The sequence below is a fragment of the Eublepharis macularius genome, chromosome 5, assembly GCF_028583425.1.
Source record: "Eublepharis macularius isolate TG4126 chromosome 5, MPM_Emac_v1.0, whole genome shotgun sequence".
NCBI lineage: Eukaryota > Metazoa > Chordata > Lepidosauria > Squamata > Eublepharidae > Eublepharis > Eublepharis macularius.
The window spans coordinates 130,907,268-130,924,356 of NC_072794.1; the positions used below are offsets into that span (position 1 = coordinate 130,907,268).

The window sequence follows — 17,089 nt, forward strand, 5'->3', positions numbered from 1 at the left end:
TCCAGCCTGAGTTCTAGCCTCATGAGAAGAGGTCTACAACACACCTACTGAGCCGAAGTGTAAGTGGTCCGTATTTCTATTCCCTGTCAGAAGGGTCCCTCGACCAGTGAATACTTCACAAGTGGTGACAGGAGCTGTGAGATCCCAAATCAGAACCGTCCTAAGCTAGCAGAATCATTCACAAGGGGTGGCATCGAAGGGTGTCAGCCAGATAAGGCTGGGGGATCCGTCACAGACGCCATCTTCCAACTCTTCCCACTTCATCTCTCTCTGCTAGAACTGAAAACAGACCCTCCTTTTTTCAGCTCATGCTACCCAATCAGATCCCTTGAAGTAGCCTGTTGCTCAAAGCTCTGATTTTTTGAGGGATTAACCCTTAATAGCCTTGGAGCTGTGTGTACAGCACTTCCAGGCTTTTTAAAATTGTGCAGTCTGTCACACACAGCTTGGCACCAGTACATGTGAAAAGAATCTCAGGAAGGATTGCAGTCGATCACAAGCTAAATATGAGTCAGCATTGTGATGGGGCTGAAAAAAAGGCTACTGTGATTTTAGGCACTATGAATAGAAGTGTGTGGTGCGTCACAGGGGGCAATACTCTTCCCGCTGTTGTTTAAAATCTATATGCGCCCTCTCACCCAGATGGTGCGAAGTTTTGGGCTTCGCTATATCTGTTGATGGACAGACGGCCTGGATCAGCCCCGGTTGTCCTGGAGCATGCTTTTGAAACCGTGGCTGGATGGTTGAGGCAGAGTTGGCTGAAATTAAACCCCTCAAAGATGGAGATCCTGTACGTGGGTTGTGGGAGAGTGGATTTGGGACCCCGGCTTCCTACACTCGATGGGGTGGTGCTTATACCGGCTCTGAGAGTTAGGAGCCTGGGGGTGATCCTGGATGCCTCCTTAAAAATGGAGGCCCAGGCCGCAGTGGTTGCCAGGTTCTCTTTCTTCCATCTCCGACAGACCAGACAGCTTGCTCCCTATCTCTTGGCCCGAAACTTAACTACAGTGGTACAGGCAATAGTCACCTCTAGGCTAGACTACTGTAACGCGCACTACACAGGGCTTTCCTTGAACCTGATCCGGCAGTTGCAACTGGTCCAAAATGCAGTGGCGCGTGTTATCACTGGAGTGCCTTCGAATGCACACATAATGCTGGTACTGCGCCAGCTGCATTGGTTACTGGTGGAGTACCGAACCAAGATTCAAGGTTTTGGTATTAACCTGTAAAGCCCTATGCAGACTGGGACCAACATATCTGCAGGACTGCCTCTCTCTATATGTGCCCCAGAGGACGCTTCAATCCAGTGATAAACAGCGGTTAATGATCTCTGGCTCCAGGGAGGTCTGCCTAGCGTCAACCAGAGTCAGGGCCTTTTTGGTCCTGGCTCCAACCTGGTGGAACGCTCTGTCTAAAGAGACCAGGGCCCGGCTGGATGTTATCTTTCTGCCAGGCATGCAAGATGGAGCTGTTCCGCCAGGTATATGGTTGACGCTGAACAGCAAAGAGGGAAAACTCCCACGGAAACCAAACGAATCACCAATTAGTTTGTAGACTAGTGAAAAATTTTTAAAGTGCAAGTGCAATTACTAATGTAGTCATTCAATACAAAATGTACAAAATTCATTCAAATTACATTCACAATCAATTACATAAATGTCATATTCAACACTCCTATGAACTCTACAGTTAAAATAATTACACCATAAATAAACTGCATCCGGGTGTATATAAAGACTTCAAAGGTAAGACATCTCTTAATAATGGTATTCTTTGTATCCTTTAATCCATATTCTTTCTTCAGTAATACAATTCCTTCAGTAGGATGAGTGAGAATGCAAAGATGCTAAAAGCCTCTTCCTCCACGCTCAATCTGGGGCCGGCTACGAGTCACAGATTTCATGCCCACTTCATCAGGAGCGTGCTTCCTACCATAGGTAGAAATTATATATCTCAACCACACTCTTCTCAACAGCATGTCTATCTTCAATATACCAAATTCATTTCCATACTCACACATCCCATAAGATATTCTCATTCACAATGTAGATTACTAGTTCGTCAACCCGGAGTCTGGCAGCTGCGTGTTCTCTTGCGCATCTAACAATCACCTCACTTATCTTTTTATCTCTGCTGATTAATTGGAGACTCTTATCATAAAGGTACAGGATTACAAACTACAAATCACCCGCGATATACATTTTAGAGGTAGCAATTCAATAATAACTCATTATTCAAGCCCTTAGGTCTAATACAGTCAAATTTAAATATCCAGTAAGCCTCCCGTCGGAGAAGCCACGATTGCATCCCTTCTCGTTCACCCTTGGCAGCCACATCTAAAATTACAATCTTAAGGCTGTTTTCCTGATGGTTCTGTTCCTTAAAGTGTTGGGTCAGTGAATTGCTACCTCTAAAATGTATATCGCGGGTGATTTGTAGTTTGTAATCCTGTACCTTTATGATAAGAGTCTCCAATTAATCAGCAGAGATAAAAAGATAAGTGAGGTGATTGTTAGATGCGCAAGAGAACACGCAGCCGCCAGACTCCGGGTTGACTAACTAGTAATCTACATTGTGAATGAGAATATATATATATATTAATGTATTATATTTTATGTGATCTGCCCTGAGCCTGCTGTTGTGGGGAGGGCAGAATATAAATTGAATTAAGTAAGTAAGTAAGTAAATAGTCTAGGTCATGAGAAGTTCCTCTCTATTCTGCCCTAGTCTGATCTCATATGGAGTACTGTGTCCAGTTTTGAGCATCAACTTTAAGTAAGATAGATACAAATTGGAATGGGTTCAGAGAAGAGCAATGAAAATGGTTAGGGGGCTGGAAAACCACTGCTACAAAGAAAGTTTGAAAGATCTGGGTGTTTAAAATTGAAATTAATTAAATTACCTATATTTAATTAAAATCTAAAATAGGTAACAGTAAAATAGGTAACAGTAATTAAACTTACAAGTACTGGGGGTAAGGTATAACTAAAAATGGCCAGTGCAACTTCACCTGTTTGTGGATCAATTTTAACCTAGCCCTCAAAATTTCTGTTAGATCTGGATTCAATTTCAATATGTTTACTCAAGTCCAAGCTACACACCACCACATTCCTGAATCTGTGACGGAGATGCAGCATCATTTTAAAGTCTCAAAAAAACCCACCCCTTTTAAAATTGCAATGGGAGCCTGATCTAGGAATTACACTGCAGGTTCTGCCACCATTCACATATAAGGAACCTCTTTGAAAGCCAAATCTTGGTAGTAAAGGAGGATAGACAATTTTTAAATGAACAAAATCCCTATCTTCCTTCAACTTCCTCTCATTTCTATGTACTCTAGCCTGTGCAGCCCCCCGTTTGTCCTGTAGCTACCAAATACACACTTGCTTCAGCCACAGGCCACAATCAGGGACTGGTTTGGGTTTCCTCTTAGAATCCATGCAGTTTTATTATCAACCTAATATATAGTTTCCTTTTGTCTTTATCTACATTGAGTTACAAGACATAATGCACTAAAATAGTTCTGTTCCAGACTGTTTGCTATCTAGCTTATTCTGGGGCCAGAACTTTTTTTAATGGATCCAGAGCTTCCTACTTTATTAAGGAAGGTGATCTGATTGCTACAGACATTCTAAACCAGATAATATTTCAAATGCAGCGATCAGGGTCCTCTGGGCTCCACATGGTCCCCTGGCATAGAAGACAGACTTCAGGACTCATACTGCAGGTTTCACATAGCTAATGCTCAGAGACTTGTACTGGTTCATCCCAGGCCTACTCTTGGTTGTTTGCTTCCCGGCTTATCTCCCTGATACTACAGGGTGACAAGACAGTGCTGGATATGGCTGTGTGAGAACGTTAACGTTTAAATGAGCATTTTGAATATGAATTAAGGCATGTAGCTTTGTGCCAAAATATCTACCATTACTTTTTCCATCTATTCCAGGAGCAGCAAGATACACACAGTAAAGTTTATTTTGGTCCTCAGTATACTTCACTCCCATTAAAAATAAATTAATCAGCGAATTCCTACACAGCTAAGCCTGCTTTTATGTAAATATAACACAGCTGTAATGAATTACAAGGTGTTATTATCTCACACACACACACTGCACAATACTTCACACATAAGAGGTTTCTCTCTTTAACTCAGCTTGCAACAAAAGCATCTTAAATAAACTGAGAAAAAAGTGTTTGGTTTGTAATGTTTTCATAGAAGTGGAGTATAACTCACACATATAAGGTTTCTTTTTATGACTCATTTTAGAACAAGTTAAACTGAGGAAGTTTGTTTTGGAAAACACTAACAAATTGATTTTTTTGTGCAAAGAAAATTTACTGGTAGCTGCTGCAGGAGCAAAGGCGAAGGGTGCAATCCAGACAGGAAGCCGTGTTGCATTTCGTTTTGTATAGACCAATCCTTCACTGTCTTCATACTTCATACATTTCTGATGCATGCATACTTGTTTAAATGATGTTGCCTTGTTTTTAAACATAAGCAGCCTCAAGCAGGTCATTGGAGAGGCAGCATAAACATTTCTAAATAAATACATTTGGGTTTGTTGGCTCCATTTTTAATTTGTTTCTTAAGGCTGCACCTGCATATCCGTATATCCCTAACAAATTTGATTCAATGAAAGGGTGGGGAAAATTGACATGGGATAGTGACTTACTTCAGCTTCTATTAAAAGATGGAATTAATGTCTATGAACAAGTACATTAGAGCAATGATACAAATTCATCATTTTTGTTTGTTTTTCAAAGGCATCAATAACAAAAGTGGAGGGGAAGGGCAATGATCAGGAAGGCCAGCATGAGCTTTCTGTTAAGGCCAACCTTCGAAAAACATTTACATCGTCTTCGTCCTTCTGTGCAGCCCCACATTGGGACTGCGCAGGCGCAGGCCAGCCGCGGAAAAGATTTTTCTAGCTCTAAGAGATGTGAGGGGGACGTTCGGATCCACCGCGCATGCGCGCCGGTGTTCCCGCCAATTTTGAATGCATATATATCCGAACGTCCCCGGCATTCCCTCAGTTCCTTTTTCGCCGCCGTCGAAAAGGTTCTATTGTCTAGCGTTCGTTTCAAGCGTCTCTTCGGAGTTTTGGATCGTTTCTTCTGCTGGTCGGTATTTTCCCCTTGTCATCTGTCGGGAGATACCGTTCATTATGTCGCAGACATCTTTGTTTAAAAAGTGTCATAAATGCGGCACTAAGATGACCCATTCGGACGGCCATGAGCTCTGCCTCATCTGCCTGGGCGAGGGGCATGTTGTCGAGCGCTGCTCCATTTGTATGTCCTTCACTCCGAAGGCAAGGAGTGATCGGAAGGCCAGGCTCCGTGCCTTCTTGTGGGATGCCAACCTTCTCCCCCCCAAGCCGTCAGGCTCTTCGGGAGATAGGCCGCGCTCCGCCGCTCCGTCACCGGCGCCGTCTCGTAAGTCGCCAGAGCCGCTCCCCTCGGAACCGACGGGGCAACCCGTTCCGGAGGCCCGACCTGATTCCGGTTCCGGGGATCGTCCTTCGAGCCGGAAGGCCAAGAAGCGTTCCGCTCCCAAGCCGAAGTCCTCCTCCAAGCCTTCGGTTCCGGAGGCTGTTTCGGAACCCCCGTCCAAGAAGGCCAAGGCGAAGTCGAGGGCCAAGGACCGTGCGTTGTCCCCAGCTCCGACTGTGCTGCCTGGTTCTCCGACCGAACCAGTCCTGATACCCGACGATGTGGTGAGTCTCCACACCCCGTCGCCTCCTTGCACGCCTCCTCCGTCGGTTCCCGAGGAATTTGTGCCGTTTCCGCCTTTCCCGGATCCGTTCCAATCTTTTGAGCGCTCCCTGCCGTCCGCCCCGGCGCCTTCAGAGGCCTCCGTTCCACTGCCGTCTACCTCGTCGGTTCCGATGCCTCTTCGCTGGCCTGCCCCGGTGCCTGCTCCTCTGCCCCCTTGCCAACCGGTCGCGGGGGTTGGGAACATGACCTCCTGGCAGGATTTTGTGGCGTGGTTCCAGCAGTCGCTGCCCTTCCTGCAACATCCGTCGGTTCCGATGGTCTCCGTTCCGGCTCAGCCAGTCGGGCTCCCAGCACCCGCTCCTCCACCTCCGGGCTTGCCTCTGCGACCGCCGGTTCCTGCAACTTATCCGTCGGCCCCGACCGCTCACCGGTCTTCGGTTCCGACGCAAACCTCGCCGGAGTTTTCGGATTCCGAGGATGATGAAGGTCTGGCGTCACCGTCGGAGTGCTCTTCAGACGCGGCCTCGGATCCTTCCCCGGATGACACCGTGGGTGGGCCCCGCTCATCGTCCCCGAATGACGATTACAGGCTATTCTCCGAACAAATGGTGCGGATGGCCGCCGCGCTGGAGATAGACGTCTCCTCCACGACCTCCAAGCCCAAGAGTAAGCTGCTGGAGGCGCTGTATTCCGGGTCCCCCGCGTCGGTGGCGTTTCCCCCTGTGGAGGATTTTGTTGATAACGCTCTCGCGCTCTGGCAGACGCCGGCGTCCCTGTCCGCGACGGCAAAGAAGGTGGAACGGTACTACCGTTTAAAGCAAGATGATTGCCCGTACCTCTTCAATCACCCGAAACCCTCGTCGATCGTGGCTGAGGAGGGTCAGGCTCGGTTCCGTTCCGGTTCCTCGTCGGCCCCGGCGGACCGGGAAGGCAGGAAGCTGGATGGCGTGGGCAGGAAACTCTACTCATCCGCGTCTCTGGGATTCCGTATTGCCAACTTCCAGGCCATAATGGGATCCTATAATCTATTCCTGTGGAAGAGGCTGTCTTCTTACCTCTCCGACCTCCCGGAGGATCGCCGCCACCTGGTTAAGGCCCTCCAAGCCGAGGCCGTGAAGCTGTCAAAACAGCAAATGACAGCTGGCAAGGACGCCGCCGACTCTGCAGCGCGAGCGATGGCAACTTCGGTGGTCCTGCGTCGGCACGCCTGGCTCCGGTCCACGGCCCTGCCTCCAGAGAAGAAGGCGAAGGTGGAGGACTTCCCGTTCGAGGGGCCCCAGCTCTTCTCGGAGAAGACGGATGAGTCCCTCTCCCTGATGAAGAAGAATCAGCAGACGGCCAAGTCCCTCGGGGTCGCCCCCTCAGCCCAGTCGTCGGGTCCGAGGTATCGCTATGGTCGGTTCCGATCCTACCAGACCCCTTACCAGCCTTACCAGCAGCGTCAAGGGCGCTTCTTCTCGGGCCAGTCCTACGGTCACCGATCCTACTCTGCCCAGCAGCGTCACCCTTCCAGGCGCTCCGGCCGGTCCAAGGGCAGGCAACAGCCCTCTTCGCCCAAGCCTTCGACCTCGGCGCAGAAGCCCTCGGTCTTCTGACTGCGCCTGAACGCTCCCCCGTTGGCCTCCGAGGGTGCTTCCTCTGCTGCCCAGTTTCTGGACAGGCTTCGACCTTTTTTGCCCTGTTGGCAACGTGTTACTTCTGACGCTTGGGTCCTGTCCATTGTGGCCCATGGTTACAAGTTAATGTTTACGGATGCACCCCCTCTCTCTCTCCCTCCCCGTTGTTCTCCATGTTGTGATGTTGTGTTACACAATAATGTTATGGAGTTGGTTACCAAAGGTGCTGTCCGGGTGGTCAATGTCTCTACTTCCCCCTGGGGATTTTATTCCAGATACTTCCTTGTGGATAAGAAGGGTGGAGGTTCCCGGCCCATCTTAGACCTTCGGGGTCTCAATGGTTATTTGAAGGCTGAGAAGTTTCGCATGCTGACCCTGGCGCGAGTCATGGAACTCCTGGAAGTGGGCGTCTGGCTGGCCAATCTAGACCTGAAGGATGCCTACTTCCACATTTCTATATTTGAGGGCCACAGGAAATACCTGCGGTTTGTGTATGGGAATTCTGTGTATGAATATACAGTGTTGCCCTTCGGGCTAGCCTCTGCACCCAGTGTCTTCACAAAGTGCATGGCCACCGTAGTGGCATACCTGCGGTCCCAGGGTTGCTTTATCTACCCGTACTTGGATGACTGGCTCCTGGTGGGACCCTCGCCTGACTCTCTCCAGGCCCATATTGCCCTCACTTTGTCCGTGCTGGCTAGGCTGGGCTTGGTGGTTAATGGGGATAAGTCTATCCTGACCCCAGGCATGGCCATTAGGTTTATTGGGGTCCATTTCAATTCCCTGCTGGGTAGAGCCTACCTGCCCCCTGACCGGTTGGCCAGGCTTTCCGCTTTGGCCCGGCATTTTATGCATTGCCGGTATCAGACGGCCCTTTTGATTCAGACACTGTTGGGCCTTATGGCCTCCACCACAGGGGTGGTTTTCTTTGCGCGCCTGCGTATGAGGCCTCTGCAAAACTGGTTTGTCCGGAGGTACAACCCCCTCACCATGGGTCAGCACCAGAGGCTTTCCATCCCCAGGGTGGTGCTGCGCTCTCTGGCCTGGTGGACTGTCCCTGGGAACCTGTCTGAAGGTTGTCCTTTCGGCCCCTTCCTAGCCGAGGTCACGGTTTATACCGATGCCTCCAACTTGGGATGGGGGGGGCGCTGTGGACAGCTTTCGGCTCAGGGCATCTGGTCCCCATCTGAGGCATCCATGCATATCAACCTTCTTGAGCTTAGGGCGATCCGTTACTCCCTCGCTTCTTTTGCAGATGCCATTCGGAACAGGAGGGTTCAGGTCCTGTCGGACAATACCACGGCCTGCTACTACCTCAACAAGCAGGGAGGGACGGTCTCGCTCAAGCTCTGCAAGGAGGCAACAACTCTATGGAATTGGGCCATGGTCAACAACGTCCTTCCCAGAGCCGTGCACATTGCCGGGGATCTCAACACCTCGGCGGATGCGCTGAGCAGGGTGTTTCTGCCTCAGCACGAGTGGTCCCTAAACAGGGTTTACCTCGACCAGGTTTTCCGCACATGGGGCACGCCGTTGGTCGACCTCTTCGCCACTGCCCGCAACAAACAGGCCCCGCTGTTCTGCTCCCGGGCCGGCATTGGCCGCCACTCCCTAGGGGATGCCTTCCAAATACCTTGGTCCCCAGGGCTCTTTTATGCCTTCCCGCCCTTTCCGCTCCTGTACAAGGTTCTTTCCAGGGTCAGGGCCTACCGAACCCGCTGTATCCTCGTTGCCCCTCGGTGGCCTCGCCAGGATTGGTTCCCCCTTTTGCTCTCCCTGTCCCAGGGGCGATGCCTCCCCCTGCCTCACGCCCCGGACCTCTTAACCAGGGACGGGGTGTGGCATCACGATGTGGCTGTACTGAATCTGGCTGCCTGGCTTCTGGGCAACCGGGAATGAACCTCTCTTCTGGGGTGCTTGGGGTGATCTTGAATGCCCGGAAACCGTCCACCAGGTTGTCCTACCAGAGGAAGTGGTCACGTTTTTCCCGGTGGTTGGCCCCAAAGGGGGTTTCTCCCTTTAGTTGCCCGCTCCCTGTCATCCTGGACTACCTCCTGGATCTCTGCTCCCAGGGCCTTGCGTTTTCCAGTATTAAGGTCCACATGGCTGCAATCTCTGCCTTCCATGAGCAGATTGATGGGAAGACAGTTTTTACTCACTGGCTTTCCAAGCAGTTCCTGAAGGGCCTGTTCAAGACCTTCCCTCCTAGGGCCCATCCCATTCCACAATGGAGTCTCTCCCTGGTTCTCTCCCAGCTGATGCTCCAGCCCTTTGAGCCTCTATCTTCTTGTCCCCTGCCTTTGCTCACTCAGAAGGTGGCTTTCCTGGTGGCAATCACGTCCTCTAGGCGTGTTGGGGAGCTGTCTGCCCTGCGGTGTGACCCTCCCTTCCTGCAGTTTTTCCCTGGTACTGTCATGCTCCACACTAGCATGGAGTTTCTGCCCATGGTAGTCTCAAGGTTTCACCTACAGCAAAAGGTGTTCCTCCCTTCCTTTTTTCCAACACCTTCATCCCCAGGGGAACGAGCACTACACACATTGGATGTAAAGCGTGCTTTATTGTTTTATTTACACCGCACCAAATGTTTCAGGAAGTCTCCTGCCCTGTTTGTGTGTTACTCTGGCCCTCGCAAGGGCTCACCTGCTTCTGCCCAGTCCATCTCTCGCTGGATTGTGTCTACGATTAAACTTTGCTATCAGCATGCTGGAGTCCAGTGTCCCTTGTTGGTTACCGCTCATTCCACTCGAGCGCAAGCTGCTTCTGCTGCCTTCCTACGAGGAGTGCCGCTCCGGGACGTCTGCCAAGCTGCGACATGGTCCACTGCAGACACTTTCATCAAGCACTATTCTGTGGATGTGCATGCACGACGTGACTCGGCTGTGGGCACAGCTGTCCTGCAGTCCTTGTTCAAGTAGACACTCACACCCGCCCCCATTGGTGAGATGCTAGTTACTCTCCCAATGTGGGGCTGCACAGAAGGACGAAGACGATAAACAGGGTTTCTCACCTGTAACTGTTGATCGTCGAGTCTCTTCTGTGCAGACACACATTCCCTCCCGCCTGCCCCGCTGTGAGTGCTTGGTTTCTTCCATTGTTTCTCCGGCGGCTCAGGTGAACTGAGGGAATGCCGGGGACGTTCGGATATATATGCATTCAAAATTGGCGGGAACACCGGCGCGCATGCGCGGTGGATCCGAACGTCCCCCTCACATCTCTTAGAGCTAGAAAAATCTTTTCCGCGGCTGGCCTGCGCCTGCGCAGTCCCAATGTGTGTCTGCACAGAAGAGACTCGACGATCAACAGTTACAGGTGAGAAACCCTGTTTATCTTCTTAAACAAGGTTCAAGCTTTCCTGCGATCTATTTACTACCACTCAGAGCCCTTACAATGACTAAATAATGACAGATCATACAATGCTATGTTAATCATCTCTCTCCCACCCAACAACCTGTAGCTGATTTGGCCTGCTAGCTACACCTTTTGAAGAGGAGGTTTTATGCTAGATTATATTCTGTATTTTGCTGAGATGCAGAATCTAACCAATCTCCTGAAAAGAAAGGACTAAATTTTGAGAAGATGGTCTCAAGAACAAAGAACATAGACAAAATACATAGACAATTTTTATTGTGTGTTAATGTCACCCAAAATGAAAGAGACATCTGTCTGTATTGTTTTCAGTACATTTATTAGGATCAAACCCCTAGAGTAGTGGAGAACTATTTCCCAATTTCTCAATGAAGGCATTACATGGTAAGGAAAACTAGCCCCCCCCCCCCCCGCCCTAGATTACAATTTAGACCACAAGAGAGATGAAGAAAGTTTTCCCTCTAACAATGGAATAATGGGCTAACTGTCCTTATTTAATCCAGATAAGGCTGATCCTAAGCAAAGGTTCCATTTTGAAAAGCAGGTTAGGAAAACCACCACCTGGTCAAATTATTAGCCAGATAGGATCCCAAGACATTTATTATTTTATATGGTGATAACCTGAGCAAAGCAAATCTATGAATAAGAAATGTGACTCATACTGTGAAGTTTTCAGAATACAACAGAAAGACAACAGTGGAAGGCTGAGCAGCTGTTTCTGTCCATGACCCCAAGGCCCTGCCTCACCTATTGGGTCAATGAACAGATCACAAACAGCCTCTGCTCCAGTGCCACAGATGCAAGTGAGGAAGCTTCCCCCTGGCCCTGCCATCTGTAATCTTCACTCCGATGTCAGATGAGAATTTGCAGACCATCCTTTCAGAAACCTTCACCCATTTTTTCGAGCTTTACAATACCAGTTTCTTGTTTGCCCTGAGACAGACCACTTGTACAAACATTCATGCCACATCCAAGCAGCTACATTCATGCTTATGCTTCCCAGGGTCAGAGAAGAGAGAATGTCATGATGCAGCTGATACCCTCTGGCCAGACAAAAGGAAGCTTGTCATGTCACTTTGGTAAGATATTTTGCTCTCAAAAGACAAAAGCTCCCTCTCAGAACCAGTGTGTGGGAACTATTGGATAATATATTGGTGAGGGATTCTTCAAATGAAGTAGCAGCATTTTCACCACAAGTATAATACTAGGAGTAGAATGGCTTTCCAGGGTTGCTAAAGGTGGAAATCATTACACATAAGGGAGTTTTAGTTGTTCTTTCAAATTGCAAATACTGTATTTATTCTTTTCCTTTTTGGGAGCTTCACACATAAGACATCCCACTTCCAGCAACTGTTCCAAATACACTTAAAAACATAGCCAGCAGCAAACATTTCAGAGTCCTTCATCATTGTATGTAGGAGAAGTTGGCTTCACAATACTTTGGGCATTTGTTTCCACAAGGGGGCGCCAAGTTATTTCACCAGACAGCAGCAGGTCTTCTCCGGGCATAGCATCCAGGTGCTGCACCTGACATTCACAACAGAATTAAAGCAAGTCAATCTGGGATTTATTAAAAATATTTGTCTCCCAGTCAGAAATCTGACTATTAAGCAACCACCAATGGAAGCAGAACACAGATAATTTGAAACTTGGCAATATTTCTTATTACATGGGTCTAAAAGGACAAATTATTTGAACAGGTGCTCTTAAAGAGACAAAGACAAAAGATTTGATATGTATCTGAATATTAGAGATTCTTTTCTAAAATAGGTGCGAAAGAAGCTGAATTTTGGTCCTTAATGAGGAAGTATGCTCCATTCTAGAGGAGCTAGGTTTCTTCACAGTGTGCTTAGGCTGCCCTGCTAAGAAACATCAATACATACAAGAAAACATGAAATGCAAGCCTGTCTTAGCGATCCATCTGTGCTGCCAATTATTGTTGATGGTAGTGACTCTTACAGAACAAAATGGCAAACGGAACAAGTCTTAAAAAGAAGGTATTACACAGGCCCAGAGAAACTTAATGAGAGAAAGTATAACTGTCTATGAAGGTAGTCAGAAGAACATAGCAGTCTTTGAACAGGAAACACACATATGCACCTACTACTTAGACGAGAAATGATCAAACCTCTAAAACATTATAGGAATCTCAGACTGATAAAGATTGATTTTTCCTAAGCACCATAGATGTTTGTGAATTGGTGGGGACACTGCAAATTACAGCAGAGAACCAGCATGAATTTAACAGGGCTATACATCACATGAAGAAGTTTTATGATAGGAAACACAGAGATCAAGATGAAACTGTGACTTGGGTAGCTCCAACCATCACAACTATGCATACTGGAACTTTTAAAATCTTGAATCTGTTTATAGCCCTGGGAACAAAACATGGACCTCTACAAAGAAACTACTTAACCAACCAGGAAGATCCTGGTATAAAGGTATTCATTCAAGTACTGCTCTACATTGTTTTATGCCCAATTTTTCTGACCTAAGGCAATTTCCCCTTAGCAAAATGCTCTCCTTTAGCCCCAGTGTAAAGATAAGAACATTAAATACACTGAAACAATGCAGTCATGTGACTACTTTAACCACATGGGAAGCACAAGCAACATGAGGCAGATAGCTAGGAGATACTTCCTTCTTAGTGACCATACATTATTTTTAATAGGTTTATAGGAAAGCAATGTAGCCTACTTAGATGAGTGGGATTTTTTACCTTGGCCAATAAGAACAATGTGACCTTCTCTCCACACAACAGATGGCACAGGAAGTGTTCACCATACAAATTCACAATGGCAGATTATGTATTCCTTAGTTACAGCAAAAAGCAGTTTGCAAAACAAAATTTCAAAGTTTAGAGAAGGATCTGTAGTGAAGGTATGGGACACCAAGATATAATTAACAAGATGATGATATTATAAGCGTGTGCAATAAGAGTTTAAATGAGGGTTCTCGGCCTGAAACCAATATTTACACTACATGAATCTATGAGTTTATGCCGATGTAACAGGACTTGATCTCTTAACCAGTCTTAAGACACCAGAAAGGTGCACACCCTTCTTCCAGTTTTTGTCTCTCAGTGCAAATTCCCCCACTTACTGGTTAAGGCTTACCTCAACACACACTTTAATCATGGTTAAGAGCCAGTTTGATGTAGTGGTTAAGTGCACGAGACTCTAATCTGGAGAACCAGGTTTGATTCCCCGCTCCTCCACTTGAAGCCAGCTGGATGACCTTGGGCCAGTCACAGCTTCTAGGACCACTCTCAGCCCCACCCACCTCACAGGGTGTTTTGTTGTGGGGATGATAATAACATACTTTGTAAAACGCTCTGAGTGGGTGTTAAGTTGTCCTGAAGGGCAGTATATAAATTGAATGTAGTAGTAGTAGTAGTAGTAGTAGTAGTAGTAGTTATGGTTAACTCAAATCATGGTTTCAAGGTTTCAAAACTCTGGTTAATATTAAGTTTTAGTTAGCATTAATCACATGATCTGTCCTGAGAGACATCTTAACCATAGTTAAAGTGGGCAGGATAATTTGCAGGAGTGGAAAGGTCACTCCATTACCCATCAGTAAAGTATCAGGGCTTGTTAGCTTAGCTTGGTTTGGCAAGTAAGTACTAATATTTTCATTCCTTGAAGAGTGAGAATCCACATTCTAAACAGATGCCCACCTGCTTGCGCACATATTCCACCATTATCTCTAGATGCCTTGGATCATCACACTGTTTATTAAAAAGATTTCTCCAGATGGCTGCTGCAAGTACATGATCATCTGATAGGATTCCCTAAAATAAAGCAAGTAAAACAAAAAATGGGGGAAATATAAGCTCTACACAATAGATCAGTTTCAGGCATAACTAATTCTTCTTCAACTGGATACTCCCTTCGGGAAGTAGCGCTTTAAAATTAGCACAGCCAAACTTATGAAAAGTTGCAATTTTCAAAAACCATGTTCAATTCCATTCCCACCTTCCTTTTGCTCGCATCTTATGAGCACAGCTATGTGTAATCTATGCAGAAACTGGTACTGGGAGTAGAATTTAGCAAATAAAGCAAACTTCTATTTTCCATTGTTTCAAAGATGTGTGTGTGAATACCTGACAACAGATTTACATCAGTTACAACAAGATCATGCCATCTTGTTGAGGCACTTGGAGGCAGAAGTAGGTATCAGCGGATGTGCCTTGCACTGGTTTAAATTGTTCCTCATGGACTGGAATCAAAGGGTTACCTCTGGAGAACAGCTATCCTCAGTGTGGCAATTATCTTTTGGGGTTCCACAAGGTACAATTTTATCTCCCATGTTATTCAACCTCTATGTAAAACCTTTAGGAGAAATCATTCAGAGCTTTGGAACTGGATGTCATTAATATGCAGATAGTTCTCTCTCTTTCTATCCAAATCCCCTGGTGATACAGTAGAAGTCTTGAGCCACTTGCCCGGCTGCTGTGGTTAAATGGTTGAAAGTGAAAAAAACTGAACCCAGAGGTGATGCTGGTTGGGAAGGCTGAGACCTAGAAGGAAGCTGTGCTTCCCACAAGGGCTCAGCTAACCCTTGTTGAATCAGTTAAGAGCCTAGGAGTTAAATTATATCCAGCACTGCTGCTGGAGAAACAAGTTAACACAGCTGCAAAAAACACCTTCTCCCAACTCAATCCAGACTGGAAGATGGCCCCCTACCTTGACACGGCTGATCTGGCCACCTGGATCTATGCCACAATAACACTGAGACTAGACTACTGCAAGACCTCTCCTCAAAGTTAACTTGGAGACTCCAGCTGGTGCCAAAGGTTGCAGCATGGTTATTATCAGGAGCTAGGCAGAGCATACATATTATTCCAATTTTCACATACATGGTACTTATCGTGTAATTAATATCACCTCATCATATCCAAAAATAGCTGCATAGAAGTTTTCTGTCATGCTTCTCATACTTTCTTTCAGGGCAACAGAGTCAATCTGAAAAACAAAAACAGGGGAATTAAATTTTTCAGTCTGTGATAGCATTCTGCAAATCAGAGGAGAAAGCGAGACATTTCTGAAAGCTGAAATCCATTCCATCTAGATGTAGTTTGGGTAGGTAAGACAACCACAACTTTAGTGTGTGAGGGCTGGGCAGATATAGTATTTCTGAACACAAGAATTACACAGAACGGGAGCTATGGGACATGCAGGAAGAGGGCATGCGCATTCAAATCCCAAATCCTGCCCGCATTTGCACTGGCGATACACCATCATATCTCTAATGCTGAACCTGGTTTTTAGTATAGTGATCAAGAAAATCCACACTATGGAGCCAGGAACAGTCAAGGAAGATTATTCTACAAATTAAAATCTGAGAACTTTTTTAAAATGTGAGGTTTTTTAAAAAAAATTATCTGAAGTTAAATATAAGGGGGTGAGACAAGAGTAGGTTGCAAGACTTCAGCTGGCATGCATTGCCTGGACTGGGGGGCCCCACCAACACTGGCAGACCCTGGAAGGGGAAGAAGCTGGTTAGGCAAGGATGCAGCTGTCAACCACAGGTTCTAGGAGGGGGGAAAGCCACCAGTTTGCAGCAGCAGGCCAAGGATGGGGCCAAGTTCCAGGGTGTTGGGGCTGGGAAGGAGAAGGCAGCAGCAGGGCAAGGCAGGAGGAAGAAGCAGGAACCAGTATGGGGGAGAAGGGAGCACAAGGAAACACGGAATCATGGAAGGAAAGAGATCGCAGCAGTGGGAGGAAGAAAGGGGCTAGTTAAGAGGAGGATATAGGAGGGCAAAGAGAGCAAGGCAGCTGGGAGGCAGACTAAGAAGCTAAAGGCGAAAGCAGGGACCAGCAGATGAATTTTTCTGTGAGTTTCTCATAGGTTCCCACTTGTTTACTTTTAATATAGAACTGAAGTGGGAAGCATCCTTATAGGAGAGCCTTCCTACTTCCTAGTGGTAGTTCCATACTGACTATGTGCAGCCCATAACATTTCATGCTAACATCTTGTATCTCGGAAAGAGAAATGTCAAACTAAACTAAGAATAACTACTGGAAGAAAAATCATGTGCGGCACTACAGTTGAATGTGATGCCATGAGAGAGAACTCAAGTGCATGCAGGGTTAAAACGTCTAGCTTACAAAATATCTAACCAGCATGATCAGAGGAGATGCAGAATCTGCCTCACACAGGAAACCATGAATACCTCCATACACCAACCTCACCACTTTGATAAAACAGACCTGTCTTGCTTCATCAATGATGTCATCAAAGTCCTATTAATATGCATACAGCCCTGTGGTTATTGCCTTGTAATAATTTCTCCCTCAAACAGCTAATTAGTTCATGTCATACTATCAAACCTATGGCTTATATATATTCTTCCATTAAACTGCTATCCTTCATAACTTTCTTTTTAT

At 46.8% G+C, this 17,089-nt stretch overlaps 1 protein-coding gene across 3 annotated transcripts in view; it reads right to left on the reverse strand.

The window, feature by feature from the left end:
• Positions 1-10,938: 10,938 nt before the first annotated feature.
• Positions 10,939-17,089, reverse strand: part of LOC129331335 (ubiquinol-cytochrome-c reductase complex assembly factor 1) — a 54,713-nt gene continuing 48,562 nt past the window's right edge. For all 3 annotated transcript variants that reach the window (XM_054981841.1, XM_054981842.1, XM_054981840.1), the window contains 3 exons: positions 15,587-15,664; positions 14,377-14,490; positions 10,939-12,224 (listed from right to left, as the gene is read on the reverse strand). In XM_054981841.1, coding sequence (XP_054837816.1) covers positions 12,090-12,224; positions 14,377-14,490; positions 15,587-15,664 — 327 coding nt within the window. In that variant the 3' untranslated portion in view covers positions 10,939-12,089. The remainder of the gene's footprint in view (positions 12,225-14,376; positions 14,491-15,586; positions 15,665-17,089) is intronic.